Source organism: Salvelinus alpinus, chromosome 5 (assembly GCF_045679555.1).
Source record: "Salvelinus alpinus chromosome 5, SLU_Salpinus.1, whole genome shotgun sequence".
NCBI classification, from domain to species: Eukaryota; Metazoa; Chordata; class Actinopteri; order Salmoniformes; family Salmonidae; genus Salvelinus; species Salvelinus alpinus.
In genome coordinates this window covers 72,058,899-72,076,527 of record NC_092090.1, presented here as the reverse complement: position 1 = coordinate 72,076,527, position 17,629 = coordinate 72,058,899, and the positions used below count along the sequence as shown (strand labels likewise).

The 17,629-nt window shown below is 41.8% G+C and overlaps 2 protein-coding genes across 2 annotated transcripts; one reads left to right on the top strand and one right to left on the bottom strand.

Annotated features, from left to right (window-relative positions):
- The first annotated feature begins 2,005 nt into the window (after positions 1 to 2,005).
- LOC139576703 (phosphoinositide-3-kinase-interacting protein 1-like) lies at positions 2,006 to 12,364 on the top strand. The gene is made up of 6 exons (XM_071403051.1): positions 2,006 to 2,257; positions 2,672 to 2,800; positions 3,220 to 3,336; positions 4,849 to 5,031; positions 5,346 to 5,424; positions 10,452 to 12,364. The coding sequence occupies exons 1-6, from the start codon at positions 2,191 to 2,193 to the stop codon at positions 10,669 to 10,671; spliced, it is 795 nt and encodes a 264-aa protein (XP_071259152.1). The 5' UTR covers positions 2,006 to 2,190; the 3' UTR covers positions 10,672 to 12,364.
- LOC139576704 (uncharacterized) lies at positions 7,978 to 16,602 on the bottom strand. Its single transcript, XM_071403052.1, has 5 exons — positions 16,006 to 16,602; positions 15,677 to 15,805; positions 15,427 to 15,554; positions 9,009 to 9,137; positions 7,978 to 8,886 (listed from the first exon to the last, which is right to left on the bottom strand). Exons 1-5 carry the CDS (start codon positions 16,175 to 16,177, stop codon positions 8,842 to 8,844), a joined length of 603 nt encoding a protein of 200 aa, XP_071259153.1. The 5' UTR covers positions 16,178 to 16,602; the 3' UTR covers positions 7,978 to 8,841.
- Between the last annotated feature and the right edge of the window lie 1,027 nt (positions 16,603 to 17,629).

Below are 17,629 nucleotides of genomic sequence, written 5' to 3'. Positions count from 1 at the left end.
TTTACCTGGATACAGCCTTGGAGGTTTCATTAAGTCTGTACAGGTAATGAAATGATTAGACACGGCAGATAGGAACAAGGCTTTTATGAGCGGAGCGTTCCATTAGTGTCACAAGGAATCTTCTCTAACTGACATACTACCAGTCAGTGCAGTTCTGGTTAAGGAAATAATAAGAGGGAACATTCACACTTTACTCAGCATCAACACAACTTGATTTAGGTCAACTCAATGTAAAGTTAATAAATATACGAAGTCTGTCTGTGTGACATTGGTTTTAGGACTGACAATGAAGTAATATACTGCATTAGAGAGAGTGTGTGTGTGTGTGTTTAGATGAACCAGAGAGAGAACTGGGTGTGAGAGAGTATTTGTATTGGCATGGGGAAGAAAGACAGAGTGACTATAGAATGGGATAGAGAGTACGAGAGAGAGGGAGAGTGTTTGTATTGGTAATTGTTTGAAAGCAGGGTGACATTTGTTTGAAAAGCGGCTGCTGAGTGAATGAGTCATGCTCTGCCAGTGGCCTGTGGCTCTCTCCTGCTGGGGTCAGGCAACAATGACAGGGGCCTCTCTCCTTTGAGCACCCAGCTAGGCAGCTGGGTGCACAGGGAGAGGGGGCAGCATTTAACATCGGCCCCCTCCAGTCCCCATAGCCTTCTGATGTCCTGTGCTGTCAGGGACTGAGGCTGAGGGAGAACATGGTGGAGAGAGAGAGGGGGTGGGTGGTGGAGAAAGGTTGTGTGGAGGGAGCAAAGGGCATAGCTGGGATAAAAAATCTAATCAAATTGTATTTGTCACATGCACTGAGTACAAGTGTAGACCTTACAGTGAAATGCTTACTTACAAGCCCTTAACCAACAATGTTTTAAGAAGTTAAGAAAAAATTGATAAGTAAAAAATGTCAAATAAAATTAACAAATTACTAAAGAGCAGCAGTAAAATAGCAATAGCGAGGCTATATACAGTGGGGACCGGTACAGAGTTAATGTGCGGGGGCACCGGTTAGTCAAGGTAATTGAGGTAATATGTACATGTAGGTAGAGTTATTAAAGTGACTATGCATAGATAATAACAGAGAGTAGCAGCAGTGTCAAGGGAGGGGGGCAATGCAAATAGTCTGGGTAGCCATTTGATTAGATGTTCAGGAGTCTTATGGCTTGGAGGTAATAATTGAGGTAATATGTAAAGTGTTGCAAGTCAAGTCTATTGCCAGCACTCATACTTTATAGTGTGAGTCTTTTGGGGTAATCTTTGGACAGCTCAGGAAGGCAGAGAGGCTCTTTGAGAGATACAGTGGGACGGTGTCGACTCTGGACAGTCTTTATATTCAGAGTGTTGTTTTGAAAGCTGGCGAAGTAGGGCAGTGGGGAAATAATTGATGAGTTCCGTAATGTGTTCCATTGGGCCAGCACGCTAAATGGGGAACAAACAAGGGAGAAGTGTTTCAATGCTGTTACTCTAAGGAGCTTCTCATTGTTTCATTTTCTGCAATTCATTTTACCATGTCTCCTGCAGCCGATAATGTAGTTGGTGGGGCAGTGGGTTGGCTTTGCTCTGTGCTGCCAAAGGAGGAGATCACCTAAATGTTCCCATCAAAAGAAGATTAGAAAAAAGGATGATACAATTGATCAGTGATCAGTACAACAAGGCCGTCTAAAAACCTTTTCATTTAACACAGTTCATTCAAATCAACAGATCCTAAAGGAACCATATATTATTTACTTATAAAAACTACATTTTAGCTGCTCAAACATCAAGAGAAACAGTGAGTTATTCAAATCGTATAACTTCATGACGATATGATATTAAAAGGTGTACTATTCAGTGCCGAGTAAGCAATCTGAGCATGTCAATTTGGTCCCAATGGATGGAGCGAGTTTCTGGGTGGAGCACTTTTGGCTCTAAGTATAGGACATTGTAAAAGGCAGCGCGCCGCAGCTGCCGCCACCGGTATTGCAGTGCAAAGGGGCGTTCCTTCTCCAAAAGAGCGAGAGAGAGGCTGTTTACGAAGAAAACAGATCTTGCTTTGACAAGAAGAAGGGCTAGTCTGCAGAGAGGAGAGCAGTTTGACTGAATTATTCAGCATAGGCTCTTCCACAATAAAACAGATTGTTTTATTTAAATAACCCATCTATTTCATTTTGTGCACTGATACTTTTTCATTTTTATTCATCCTGTCAACTCTACGGAATGTTTTTCTCGCTGCACTTTGTTTTGCTAAGCATGGCTTTAGCGGACAGAACACCCAATGCTGAAGGTAACACAATACTCTTATTATGACGACTGAAAAGCAATGCCTTTGTTCACACTAGTCTATTTATTATTACATATAATTATGTTTATTTGTTTTTGTTATATACTCAATATACTCCCTTTATCGGTTAAGAATTTGAATTTTATAGTTACATTATGGCTTAGGACCTGAGAAATTGAGTCCAAGAAAATGCAAGTTCTAAAATGTATTTGTTTACAACAAGGAGATTCAAGAATACATTTTGTGTTGATTATTAATATGAATGTACGATTACAGCACTTTCGGGGCAATTCCTTGTTGAATGTATTACTTCTAGATTATGCACTTACAGTATGTTGATGTTTTATTTGCTATCAAGTTCTCCTCTTTGTTTTCAACTGAACATGTTCATTTTCCCATAAATCAATGTGTCCCCAGACTGCATCAAATCCAACGGTGTAGAGTACAGAGGGGAGCAACAGAGCTCCTACACAGGACTAACCTGTCTGAACTGGACCAACACAACCCGGGACTATGATGTTATGGCGTATAGAGATTCACAAATGGGTAAATTACATTGTCATTTCATGACACAATCAAACATGTAATATACCATCAAATTGATAGTTCATTGATTTGACAAGTTCTCATCTGCCACCATTGCTGTGGTGTTCACTAGAAGTGCCCTGGTTTAAATGGCACATTTGTTGTGATGGTAAAAATGTTTGTTTGGTTATAGATGTTCCTGACATGAGTGTATAACTCAAGGCTCTAGTCTCTCTGTGTGGGTTATATTAGTAAGGTCAGGGTTGATGTATTTCAATATTGTTGGCAAAATACAGAGCCAGAGCATGCATTTCAGTAGTACAGTATATTTCATGCCCTTTGTGTTCATTATGCAAGCTTTTAATTAATTATACCGTGAGGGTTTTTCCACCTGTGAGGAACAGTGAGGATGTTGATGTCCTTTTCTTCATGCTCTGTAGGTATTGGGGAACATAACTACTGCCGTAACCCAGACTCATCTGAGAAGCCCTGGTGCTACGTGACTGGCCCAGATGCTGAGGCACAGAGACAATCATGTGCCATTGACACCTGCAAAGGTATTTAGCTGCCCAGTCATACAAAGAAATAATCAGTATAATAGAAATACCTCCACTGACAGTACACAAGTCAATGCACTACATTGGGGAAATGTATGTAAAATGCTGCTTAAACATATACCTGGCGGAGGGCATATATATTATGCACACACATTGAAATGTAGGTCAGGGCTGGGTAAAAACACATTATTGGATGAGGAGGGGGGGCTGCTTCCTCTGCCCTTCCCTAAATGTATTCTCAAAGCAGTTCTTGGAAAGGAAAGTCACTGTAGTTGAGAAATCGCTAACTTTAAAGAGGTGAAATGTAAATGTTTTTCTGAGAACTTGTCTAACCCTGTGAATGTTATTATTAAGGTGCGAGGCTCTAGAAGTGTTATGATGGGAATGTCCCCCTAAGAGTTGGCCTTGAGAACCAAGCAAACTAATGGGAGGCGTGTGTTTCTTTCTTGGGAACCTAGAATGTATTTCTTCTCAAGTTCTAGGAGGCAAGTTCTAAACTGACTTGCCTAGTTAAATAAAGAATATAAAAAATAAGGAAACTAGAGCTCTTTAGCTGAAGATTTTTAGACAAGAGATATTTGTAGTTATTTTTTTATGGTTATGCATTTATACACAAACTGCTGCATTTTATTTTTAATAACCCTGCTGATTAGGCATATCTGGAGAAGTATCTTCTCCCATGTGAAAAGCTGTGAGAGAAGAGTCAATCCACTATGAGGCTGTTTCCTGGGGGTTTGATCTTTGACCTCATTGTCTGGGAAGACAGTGCATGTCAAACAATAACAAGGGCCCTGTCCTTACGGAACCTGCAGATGCTACATTTTAAAGAGCCATAACTTGTTAGGCAGGCGGCTGCCTAAGGTTAGGTATAAGCCTGAACCTCTTACTCAACCCATTGGTGGAAATGAGACCTTTCCCATGGAGACAGCAGGCAATTGGCTAATGCTGGCTATGACCTCATGTTCTTTAACTCCAGCAGAGTTGGTAAACACCTTTTTTGGAGAGCAGATGTTGACATCCGCAGCTGCAGTTTCCTTTCTCCTGAGACTGCGATCACGTCACGTGTAGTGACCCCATTGTGCTATGAAATGGCTGTCATTTTTATTATGCATTTTCTTTATAGAACTGCTTCCAAAGTAAACAAATTAGATTAATCCAGTAGCTCTCCTGCCCATCTGAGGATAGCCTCTGTGTCAACTTTATTGATGTCAAACAAGGCAGTGATTAGAAACCATGCTATTTACTACATGGAACCAAGTGGAAATTAGTTTCCTCCTCTATTCACTCATTTATTTGATCTCAATGTTGATTCTACAATAAAGCACGTAAAGAGCCTCTTCTGACCGGCCTGGGAAATGTGAATCATTAAACAAGAAATAGAGTTAAAACTATTACTATCATGTGTCCTCAAGTACAGAAACCCAAATACAACATTGGAAAAAACAGAAAGCAAACTAACATGGCGGTTGGTCAGTGTTTGGGGACTGGATGTTGATCATATTGTCTCCACAGACGAAGCCCCTACAGAGGCAGAAGCATCAGAGGCAGGCCCCCTCACCACAGCACAGACAGAGATCTTTGAGCCGGCCAAGTCTGGGCTTGCCCAGGGAGGAGGTAATGCGGTCCAGCCAGTCATGGGCATCATCCAGAGGGTACGCACAGGACCCAAGAAGAAGAAGGACCTGGGCACTCTTGGTATGTCCTGATCTCATTGCTGAGCCATAGGGGAAAGGGGGGATGCCATAGGGCCATAACATGTGAGCCTAAAGGGACAGTACTAAAAAGAGTGGGCCAGGTTGATGCAGCTCGGCTTGGTACAATGAGATGGATATAAATGGTCATATAAATGAGTTATAAAGGATTCAAAATATTCTCATAGTCATAACAGAATTATTTGCCTCACTGCAAGTGAACTGCACTGATATGCAAATTTTCAAATACATACTGTATATAAACGTTTGTGAATTCAGTTTGGTAACCATAGAGCCGGTGTGTCATGTCTCTTTCAGGCTATGTGGTTGGCATCCTCATGATGTCCATTATCATCCTCCTCGGGGTGGGCATCACCTTCGGATACTTCTACAAGAGGTCAGTGTCAGCCACTATGCTACACTAGGTGCTGCAACTGGAGAGACAGAACATTACAACCCTAGCTATGTTTTACTACTTTGTTAGGTTGTATCATGTGGTATGTGTGAGTGACATAAGAACTAGAACACATGCTGTGCACCACAAGACTAAACGGTGCCTCTCCGGAGAGTAGGAACACAATGTTTCATCGATTTGCAACAGATGCTTCTTTCTACCGCGAGAGAGACAGTGGTGTAGTGGTGATTCAAAACTCGAATGTAGCGTTGCACAGGCTTGGCACAGCTTAGACTTGTTGTGTTCATGATGAAGGCAGCAGCTCTGAGTGCTTGGAACCTCTTTGGCGGAATGCCAGTGGGGAGAGGGAGGGCATGTGTGGGCAGTGGGCACAGAATGTTACCAGGATGTAGAGCGGTGTCACTCGGATGTAATGAGACCCACTGCCACAAAGACAACAACAACGTGAAAACAAGAAACGGAATGGAAAAATAGGGGAAGAGAATGCCTGCAGTCTGGGTATTTTAGGCACCCACGTTTGATTCTGAAAGAGTGGAGAGCGTGAAGGAGTCCTGGGTGTGGGGGGGTTGGAAAGATAGAGAATCCACTGCAGTGGTGCAGCAGGCAGAAAGAGGGGCCCAGTGCTATACAGGGCGGGATTCTTACTGATACCCTCTAGCACTGAACTAGATGCTCTTGAAGCTCGGAGTTTGGCTGTCCAATCTGATTATGTGGGACTGTCATCGTTATCTATTCTAAGTAGCTCTTTATTAATGAGGGGAAGCAGCGGCAGCAGCAGATTGAATCCGGGGGGGGGGTTAGACCTGCCCTCAGAGACAAGTGACATCAGTAATGTGATGCTTGCTTAGCCTCCTACATGTATAGTAAACACGCATCATCACATATTGATGGTGAATCCATGCCACCAATGATATGTGTGTACTTTTGAGAGTAGCTTGAATTAAATTGATTAGATCAATTTCCAATCATACGTACATACAGAGTTTTAGCCTTTTTCTTTCTCACGCAGTAATATCAGGTTTAGGGAAAAGGTACAGCCTCTGAATCCCAGGCTTGTCGAGTCAACGAGACAAGATTTGGAAGGATAGCCGCACAATAATTAAATAGCGAGGGTTAGGAGGATTTGCTGATTCCTAAATTTACATAACGCAGACCCAATGTGTAGAATCAGTGCTGTAGTGGGGCGTAGTGTCGCATAGAAGCAGGGGGCAGGAAGAGGCTCCCGTCCAACAGTATGGTATGTTCCCTGTGCCGGCTGGGGCTCAGCAGATAGCAGACCTCACAACACCCTCAGATTGTGTCCCAAATGGCACCCAATTCCCTACATAGTGCACTACTTTTTACCAGAGCCCTATATAGGGAATAGGGTGCCATTTGAGACAACTCCAGTTACCTGCCTGGACTGGCTTAGCTCATACTGCAGCATGCCTGCCACCACCTACCCCCAGTCTCCATCAAAACATTCCCTTCCCTGTACCAGACCAGATACTGCCTTGAACCGCCCCTGTCATTTCTGCTACCACAAGATTAATGGACACTGTTAAAAATACCATCATCCAATGATATGAGACTCAGCATGGGACACTGTTAAAAATAGCCTCATCCAGTGATATGAGGCTGAGCATGGGACACTACCTCTCGCTCTTGTCATGAATAGAAATCAGGACCCAAGCTGGCTCTCCAAGTGTTTTGAAAGGGTATCCAGGTCAAAGTAAGTTGCTGAGGCACGCTATGATGAGCCTCTGATTTAAAGCTGTGTTTTCCTCAGGTTAAAGACATTACTTCTGCAAACTGCAATGTGAAATAGCAACTGTCAACCCCGTGTGTGTATATAATCTGCCCCAACACTATGATCAGTACCACACAGTGGCGGAACTAGAGTTTTATACATGGGGTGACCAAGGCTACTTCAGGGGGTCCATAGACCATGACAGAAAATGAGTGTGTAACCCTAACCTGGCAGCTAAGGAGCATGAATGAATCCTATGATTACTGATTAGAGGTAGAAGTGATAATTCACTTAACGCGGAGTTCTTCAATGTGGCAGATAGTGTGGTCCAAAAGGGTTACTTCACTATAAAGGGTTACTTCACTACAATTCTTTAACATACTATGAATAGTCAGTGTCTCTACCTCGGAACTGCAGCTCAATTTCTCAATTTCTCAATTGCTCAATTTCTCTCTCTCACTCTCTCACTCTCTCACACACTCACACACACACACACACACACACACACACACACACACACACACACACACACACACACACACACACACACACACACACACACACACACACACACACACACACACACACACACACACACACTGTACTCACATACTGGAGAGACTTGAATCACTCTGTTTTCATTAATATATAATCTGGGTCTATAAGTGTTGAACATCCAAAATATTTTTTGAAAATAAAGCTCAAGCACCAAGGAGATAAGATAGCATTTGTGTATTACATAAATTGCATAGTTTATTTACAAAACAATTTATTTACAAAAAAAATGCAATTTGACATACCTGGTATCAAGCAGAAATGGACATAAAAAATAATTTTGGTGCCCATCAATATTACAAATTTAGAGTATCATATTTATGCTCATATATATTATGTTAACTAATAGCAAAGAAAAGTTTGGGAATTGGCCTAATCAAGCCAATCAATTATCATTTTTGTGAGACATCTAAGCTTTTAGCTGACTGAAAGTGTAGAAAGCTTTCGTGGATGGCACCGTTGTAATAGTACCTCACAACTAAAGACATTTGTTCTTTTTTCTTTAAATGTTTGGTTTCGTCTGCAATTACACTAAAAACTTCACTTTCTTTTACTTCTCTTATTATTTAACTTTGTACCATCTCAGCTAAGCCCTCAAGAACTTCCTTCTGGATTTGGTGGCTTGTGTACATAGCATTGCCATGTACACAGGGTCATGCTTTGCTATTTCTTCTAAGATTGTCAAAAAATGACCCTTCTTGTGAGAGTCATTAGACTCTCGATGACCTCTCTGTGCTATATTTTGAGTGGCAGTTATTAGGAGCACATCTGCAATTGTTTTAATGTAAGTACAGTTTTCCTCCACTTTCTTTTTCCAGTCCTCATTTATGACATCTAACATTGATGAGTGGCTGTCCAAGCATACATAGCATTGATATGATGCTCTGCAATCGAATGGAGCTTAAACCCAGAATCTTTAAACAGAGCCTTTTTCCAGTTACAAAAACCTGACTGTGATGTGAAGGCAGATTCAGGTGTATTGGGCAGAGAAAAATGCCTACAGGTGAAACAATAAGTTGAATCTTGACTTACAGAATATTTAAGCCATGAATTGTCTTTATACCAGGAGCCGTTGAAAGCCCTTTTCCTAGTACCATGCTGAGTTCTGGGAAATGTCAAACACGGCTGTACAGGACCCTCTTCTCTGGATCTTGAAATGTCTGAAATACACGTTAAATAATGTGTCATATCTCTATGGAAATGTATAATTAAGGGATCCACAAGATTAGATACTAACAGCTGCTAACTAAAATGTGTAGTTTAAAGTATAGGCCTGGCCTACCATTGGGTCCTTTTGGAACAGCATATCTGGTGCTTGATGCAGTTGGGAGGGGCTCGATGACATCTCCTGGCAGCTCTGGCTCACTGTCTTGCTCAGAGCCAGAGGTCTCTGTGTCATCCCTTGATACATCTATTACATTAAAATAACACAAGAACCATTAGTGTATAATCAAAATAAAAATGCCACAGCCATCAAAACAAGAACACACATGAATCAACAACCAACATTTTAAAGTGAGGCTTAATCTGACAAAATCATCTATTAAAAGCTGAAGCTAAACTTAAATTCTGAACTGGGCATGTGACAGACTGTCTGGTAGATGCTCTGACCTGGTGTTGGTAGACTGGGTCCTTGTGAAGTCTGACCACACTGACTCTGACTAGCCTCAGGTAGGGAGCTGCTCTGGGGTCCAGTGGTGATGCAAGGGCTGGGGTCTGTTTGCACCTGATCTGCCTGTTTCTGCTTCTTTAAAAAGAAGTCTATCTCTCCCTTTCTTTTCATGTTTAATTGACCCTATGCAAAAATAAGACAGTCTATGGTTACATCTAAGCATCCAATTACCCACATTTTAGTCCAATCTCAAATACAAATCCTCATTATCATAACTGTACCTTAAAATCAACTACCAGCCTAAGTTACTAGTTAGATCATGGCTAGTCCTACTCTGCAGTAAGTAACTTAGCTAGCTGGAATTTCTTACACCTTTACGATAGCAAACAGGCTATCTGCAAATTGTGGTAATCTTTTGAGTAACGTTAACATATTGATAATAACAATTGTTCGTTTTGAGTTCAAGTACGAAAATCTGAGTTAATGTATTTCAAATTGCTGAATGTTAACTTGCTGAACACTGACAGCTGTAACCTACTAGTTACCCCACATTAGCTAAACATTCGTATACTGTAACTTACGACACTGCACTGTATATGCGTGTATTACTAGCACAGATGTAAACATAATGCTAAATTGGGAACCGATCTCTCTTATCTGATTGACTGTCTGTTAATGGAGCCAAAGGTCTAACGTTAACTTACACAGCGACTCAACTTTCGTAAAAGTTGTTCAAGAAACCTAAACCCGATGCTAAACCTTAAAACTTACTTCAAATATGATGCTTTCGACAATCGCGAAAAGAACTTGTGGAGCTGTGAAAATGTTCTCTCTTCTTCTTCTGTATGTTCTTCTTCTTCTGTATCTCGAAACCAACGCTAATATTCTCTCTTCCTCAAGTTGAAAACGTCCAAATAATTGCTTCTTTCAACAAGAGGTGAAATGAGATGTCAATCAGCATTAAACTGCCAGTAGGGAATGACATTTTGGTGTGGCACCCGGGGTGGCCAATCCGATGTCAGTGGTGTCCAGTGCCACCCGTATACCCCTCTGGCTCCGCCCCTGGTACCACAGTCCACCTAACCTGTTCTGTCTATGTGTTGTTTGCTGCAGAGGTCGGGACCTGAAGAAGCAGCATGAGCAGCGTGTGTATGAGCGGGAGATGCAGAGGATCACCCTGCCCCTGTCGGCCTTCTCCAACCCAACCTGTGAGTTGCTGGATGAAAACACCATCGTCATCACGGCCGAGAAGCAGACCCCCACCCAGGATGGTATGGTAGGGGAGGGGGGAGACCCCCTGATGGGCCAGCAGGCTGGTACACCAGGAGCCTGAGCACTAACCGCCCCACTGGACTGGGAATGGACCATGACATTTGAACCTCAGAGGACCAAAACACTCCCCTAGCCTGACCTCCCTCTGCCCCCAAATCACCCCCCTTTTGAAGGCCTACAAGGAGAAGGGATGAGCTCCAAAGACTGAACTCTGTGTCCTTATTGCCCTGCTTCTAACACACACACACGTGTCACAAACAGGGAAAGAATACGACACAACATGTGGAGGAGGACTAATTTCACTCCATGTGGAGACCATCCGGTGAATCTGGTGATGGTTGTGTACAAATGTGAATGTCAGGGATGCTCATTGAGAAATAGTGCATTTGATATCCAAGAAAACATGATCATGGGCTGACCCCCTGCTATAGCAATGGGATGTGTATCATTCAACGTTAATGAGAAGGGTGATTTTATGAGCTTTGGGTGAAGAGAGTAAGAGTCTGCTTGGAAAGGGGGAATTCATAGCCTTTTCTTATTTTCTGCTTTCTTTTTCATATTGAAGTGCGGCAGTTGGGTGTTAAGGGCTTACCAGAGAAAACAATGCTACTCATGTCCCCTGACCCTTTGGCTGTGCTAGGTCAGGTATGGGAGGGCATCTAGTATACAGTAGATGTATAGGATAGCCCTGTTAGACATCTGTGTTTCTCTGTCTGAAAGACAGTGTTGGAACAGATGTGTGGAGTAATGAATTAGCTTCAGAGAAAATTCATATGAGGTCTAAATCAGATCTGCAAAAGAAAAGGCAACATCTCCCGCTCGCTGAAGCTGTGGCGTTGCCTTAGCATGATGCATCTGAATGTATTGCATGGTTCCCCTGGTGACCTTTCTGTTTAACTCATCTTAAGTCTGTGTGACAGAAGCCAATATACAGTAACTACAAACATCAGCCATTCGTTGGCTTTACATGAGACAGACTGTATCGTTCCTCAGGTTAAGGAGTGACAGGAAAAGGGAAGCCTCTTTTGAAAATCGAAGAGACAGTTTGTTCTCAGGACAAAATGCAGCAGCACTGGCGTGAAACAGAATACCGCTCAGTCTGTTGTCTGGCTAGAACCAGACAGATCCTGTTGAATGACGCCTGGACAGAACAGAACAGTCTTTTGTTAAGGGTTGATGCCTGTGACATTAGATTGAATTTAGACCATTGAATTATGTGTCCCAAATGTTTGGGCAAGCAGTGGAGCAAAGTAAAAGAGTGTAAAGAGGATATATAAGTCCAAACCTTTTGAGGTAACCTAAGATATGTACAGGATGGTTTAACTGCTTAATAAGTAGTCTGTCACATTTTGAAATAGGATGCTGAAAGTAATGCCACAGAGTTGGTTAGAAAATGTAACGTATCATCAGAGTCATTGATTTCAGCACAATCTCTTTTGTTGGGATGAAATGTAATATCTTTCTGCTTTACATGGTTGCTCTATTGTTCTGCTAATGCAACCTTGCATCACTCCAAATGGTATTTTGTGATGAGACTATTCATCTTTCAAATGGTTGAAAATCATTCTGCATCACTGGTTACTTCTCAATCATTGTGGTTCCTTAATTTTAGTGCAGTGTTTTGTAAATATAATTTTCTTCACTTTTGCAATGCATCAAAGTACTGTTGCTCCTCATTGGAGGTTAGTACTTGTATTTGTATGTTTGGCAGATTTTTACTGCTGTGACTGAAATAAAACTGATTTTCAAAAAGATGAACTGCATTCTAATTCCTCACCCTTAAAGGGGCAATCCGGATTTGAAACAATAACAAAGTGGATTCCCCCCACCTCTGTGGGGATGGGCCTGGAGAAATGTAACCACTCTCGAATTCATAGACAGAGCTATCATGCAAGGACTGACCAAGATATACAAATTATGGGCCAATAGAAACCAAGATTGGCCACTAGATTATAGCCAGATGATCTCTCCTTAAACCATCAATATGCTCTAAAATCCCCCACACAGTTGATCTCAGTTGCAACCATCATCCACCACCGATTTACCACTTCACAACACGGATATCGGCGTTATCTTGTCCTGATTGCTACCAACATCAATTACGCCCTCTGGTGGGTATTATCAGAACAATTTGATTTTGCTATTTTAACTGACTAAGTGCTGTTTATCTATTTGACAATAATTCTGTACACTGAAATAAAGTATTTAATTTCGTCGTTTACCACAACAAATCTTTATGAATGGAAAAGTCATGGTGTAGGATTCATTTTTCATTTCAAATGTATGTAATCCATTAATGGTAATTTCTTATCAAGAAGGGAAAAGCCAGGAAATATTCCTGAACTGTAGGCTACACATTTGACATTTGAAACTAAATTGTGATTTAGTTGTATTTGGAATCAAATTATATTGCATTGTAATATTGTGCGGATAGTGGAGATTATTTAATTAAGTTATGTGTAGAACAATGTGATAACACTCAATAGTGAACCTTCATAATTTCGTTTAGGGCTACTGTACGAAATAGTATTTAGGCCAGTAGGCCTAATGTAGCATATTGTAGCCTACTTCATTGAAGAAACAATGTCTGAAATATGGTAGGGAGAGTAATTTCTTATTATATGGAAGTCGTTATCCAAAGAAACAGATGCAAAGAGCTTTGTTTTAAAATTATATTTAAATTGTCTATCACACCCGTTGCTGCAATCCATATCACTTTCATTTACAATGTAATTTATTAAAAGTTGGTCTTCAATAACTTTATTTTCGCAGTCATAATCATCGTAATTGACAGGCTACATTTTCCAATATTATTTCAGTTATATGTCACAATATTCCATTTATCTTTTTCATTTTCAATTTCGTTGTTCCTGATGCACTACATGACCAAAAGTATGTGGACACCTGCTCGTCGAACAGCTCAATCCAAAATTATGGGCATTAATATGGAGTTGGTCCCCCCTTTGCTACTATAACAGCCTCCAGTCAAGTTCTTCCACACCGATCTCCACAAACCAATTCTGTGTGGACCTTGATTTATGCACGGGAAACAGGAAAGGGCCTTCCCTAAACTGTTGCCACAAAGTTGGAAGCACAGAATTGTCTAGAATGTCATTGTATGCTGTAGCGTTAAGATTTCCCATCACTGGAACTAATGGGCCTAGCCCGAACCATGAAAAACCACCCCAGACCATTATTCCTCCATCACCAAACTTTACAGTTGGCACTATACATTGGGGCAGGTATCGTTCTCCTGGCATCCCCCAAACCCAGATTCATCCGTTGGACTGCCAGCTGGTGAAGCGTGGTTCATCACTCCAGAGAACGCGTATCCACTGCTCCAGAGTCCAATGGTGGCGAGCTTTACACCACTCCAGCCGACGCTTGGCATTGCGCACGGTGATCTTAGGATTGTGTGCGGCTGCTCGGCCATGGAAACCCATATCATGAAGCTTACTTGTTGGAAAGGTGGCATCCTATCTGAGAGAGATTGCATGGAGATTGCATGGTTGTGTGCTCGATTTTATACACCTGTCAGCAACGGGTGTGGGTGAAATAGTCAAATCCACTAATTTGAAGGGGTGTCCACATACCTTTGTATATATAGTGTAGGATGTTTCTTCATTGGGGTGAGAATACTGAAGGCAGACAATGACCATTTCCGCTGTCAGAGAGGAAGAGCAGCAGAAAATCTGTTTCTGTCCAGCAGATGGCATTTTTCCATTGCTTCGCCCACCAAGCAAGGAGACCAATGAGTGTCGAATTTGGTCAACAAAACAATAAATGGCTTATTTGCCATGTGAGGTTTATTTGATCAAATTTCGTAATTTCAAGTTTCGTAATGCTTAAGTTGTGTACTGACATAAGTAGGACACGTGGCATCCCGGCAACTTTGAGAAAAAACACTTTATATCAGAGTTGTCTGATGCATATTCATGCATTGAGGCTTGTAGATAGCAGATAGAACAATGAGACAGAACAATGAGACAGATATTTCAATCGGATGTATATATATGAAGCATCCGTTTGGCGTTTCCACCCACTACCAAATATGGTGGTGAGAAGAAGCGCAGTGGCCGGCAGCGGGAGGATATTAATTTTGGCTGACATTCTGCACATTTTCTCATCGATGAAACATTTGATTTTAATACAGTTTTTTGTTTCCAAAACTAGAATCTGTTAAGAACAGAGTGGACAAAATATTATTGTTAAGGAGTGCAATAGCGAATTAAGCTATTGCACTAAAGACATTTGTTCTTTTTTCTTTAAATCTTTGGTTTCATCTGCAATTACACTTAACTCTGTACCATTTACACTTAACTTTGTACAATTTAACTTTGTACCATCTCAGCTAAGCCCTCAAGAACTTCCTTCTGGATTTGGTGGCTTGTGTACATAGCATTGCCACATGCATTCATCCTTTTCTCTATGAGAGGGTCATGCTTTGCTATTTCTTCTAAGATTGTCAAAAAATGACCCTTCTTGTGAGAGTCATTAGACTCTCGATGACCTCTCTGTGCTATATTTTGAGTGGCAGTTATTAGGAGCACATCTGCAATTGTTTTAATGTAAGTACAGTTTTCCTCCACTTTCTTTTTCCAGTCCTCATTTATGACATCTAACATTGATGAGTGGCTGTCCAAGCATACATAGCATTGATATGATGCTCTGCAATCGAATGGAGCTTAAACCCAGAATCTTTAAACAGAGCCTTTTTCCAGTTACAAAAACCTGACTGTGATGTGAAGGCAGATTCAGGTGTATTGGGCAGAGAAAAATGCCTACAGGTGAAACAATAAGTTGAATCTTGACTTACAGAATATTTAAGCCATGAATTGTCTTTATACCAGGAGCCGTTGAAAGCCCTTTTCCTAGTACCATGCTGAGTTCTGGGAAATGTCAAACACGGCTGTACAGGACCCTCTTCTCTGGATCTTGAAATGTCTGAAATACACGTTAAATAATGTGTCATATCTCTATGGAAATGTATAATTAAGGGATCCACAAGATTAGATACTAACAGCTGCTAACTAAAATGTGTAGTTTAAAGTATAGGCCTGGCCTACCATTGGGTCCTTTTGGAACAGCATATCTGGTGCTTGATGCAGTTGGGAGGGGCTCGATGACATCTCCTGGCAGCTCTGGCTCACTGTCTTGCTCAGAGCCAGAGGTCTCTGTGTCATCCCTTGATACATCTATTACATTAAAATAACACAAGAACCATTAGTGTATAATCAAAATAAAAATGCCACAGCCATCAAAACAAGAACACACATGAATCAACAACCAACATTTTAAAGTGAGGCTTAATCTGACAAAATCATCTATTAAAAGCTGAAGCTAAACTTAAATTCTGAACTGGGCATGTGACAGACTGTCTGGTAGATGCTCTGACCTGGTGTTGGTAGACTGGGTCCTTGTGAAGTCTGACCACACTGACTCTGACTAGCCTCAGGTAGGGAGCTGCTCTGGGGTCCAGTGGTGATGCAAGGGCTGGGGTCTGTTTGCACCTGATCTGCCTGTTTCTGCTTCTTTAAAAAGAAGTCTATCTCTCCCTTTCTTTTCATGTTTAATTGACCCTATGCAAAAATAAGACAGTCTATGGTTACATCTAAGCATCCAATTACCCACATTTTAGTCCAATCTCAAATACAAATCCTCATTATCATAACTGTACCTTAAAATCAACTACCAGCCTAAGTTACTAGTTAGATCATGGCTAGTCCTACTCTGCAGTAAGTAACTTAGCTAGCTGGAATTTCTTACACCTTTACGATAGCAAACAGGCTATCTGCAAATTGTGGTAATCTTTTGAGTAACGTTAACATATTGATAATAACAATTGTTCGTTTTGAGTTCAAGTACGAAAATCTGAGTTAATGTATTTCAAATTGCTGAATGTTAACTTGCTGAACACTGACAGCTGTAACCTACTAGTTACCCCACATTAGCTAAACATTCGTATACTGTAACTTACGACACTGCACTGTATATGCGTGTATTACTAGCACAGATGTAAACATAATGCTAAATTGGGAACCGATCTCTCTTATCTGATTGACTGTCTGTTAATGGAGCCAAAGGTCTAACGTTAACTTACACAGCGACTCAACTTTCGTAAAAGTTGTTCAAGAAACCTAAACCCGATGCTAAACCTTAAAACTTACTTCAAATATGATGCTTTCGACAATCGCGAAAAGAGCTTGTGGAGCTGTGAAAATGTTCTCTCTTCTTCTTCTGTATGTTCTTCTTCTTCTGTATCTCGAAACCAACGCTAATATTCTCTCTTCCTCAAGTTGAAAACGTCCAAATAATTGCTTCTTTCAACAAGAGGTGAAATGAGATGTCAATCAGCATTAAACTGCCAGTAGGGAATGACATTTTGGTGTGGCACCCGGGGTGGCCAATCCGATGTCAGTGGTGTCCAGTGCCACCCGTATACCCCTCTGGCTCCGCCCCTGGTACCACAGTCCACCTAACCTGTTCTGTCTATGTGTTGTTTGCTGCAGAGGTCGGGACCTGAAGAAGCAGCATGAGCAGCGTGTGTATGAGCGGGAGATGCAGAGGATCACCCTGCCCCTGTCGGCCTTCTCCAACCCAACCTGTGAGTTGCTGGATGAAAACACCATCGTCATCACGGCCGAGAAGCAGACCCCCACCCAGGATGGTATGGTAGGGGAGGGGGGAGACCCCCTGATGGGCCAGCAGGCTGGTACACCAGGAGCCTGAGCACTAACCGCCCCACTGGACTGGGAATGGACCATGACATTTGAACCTCAGAGGACCAAAACACTCCCCTAGCCTGACCTCCCTCTGCCCCCAAATCACCCCCCTTTTGAAGGCCTACAAGGAGAAGGGATGAGCTCCAAAGACTGAACTCTGTGTCCTTATTGCCCTGCTTCTAACACACACACACGTGTCACAAACAGGGAAAGAATACGACACAACATGTGGAGGAGGACTAATTTCACTCCATGTGGAGACCATCCGGTGAATCTGGTGATGGTTGTGTACAAATG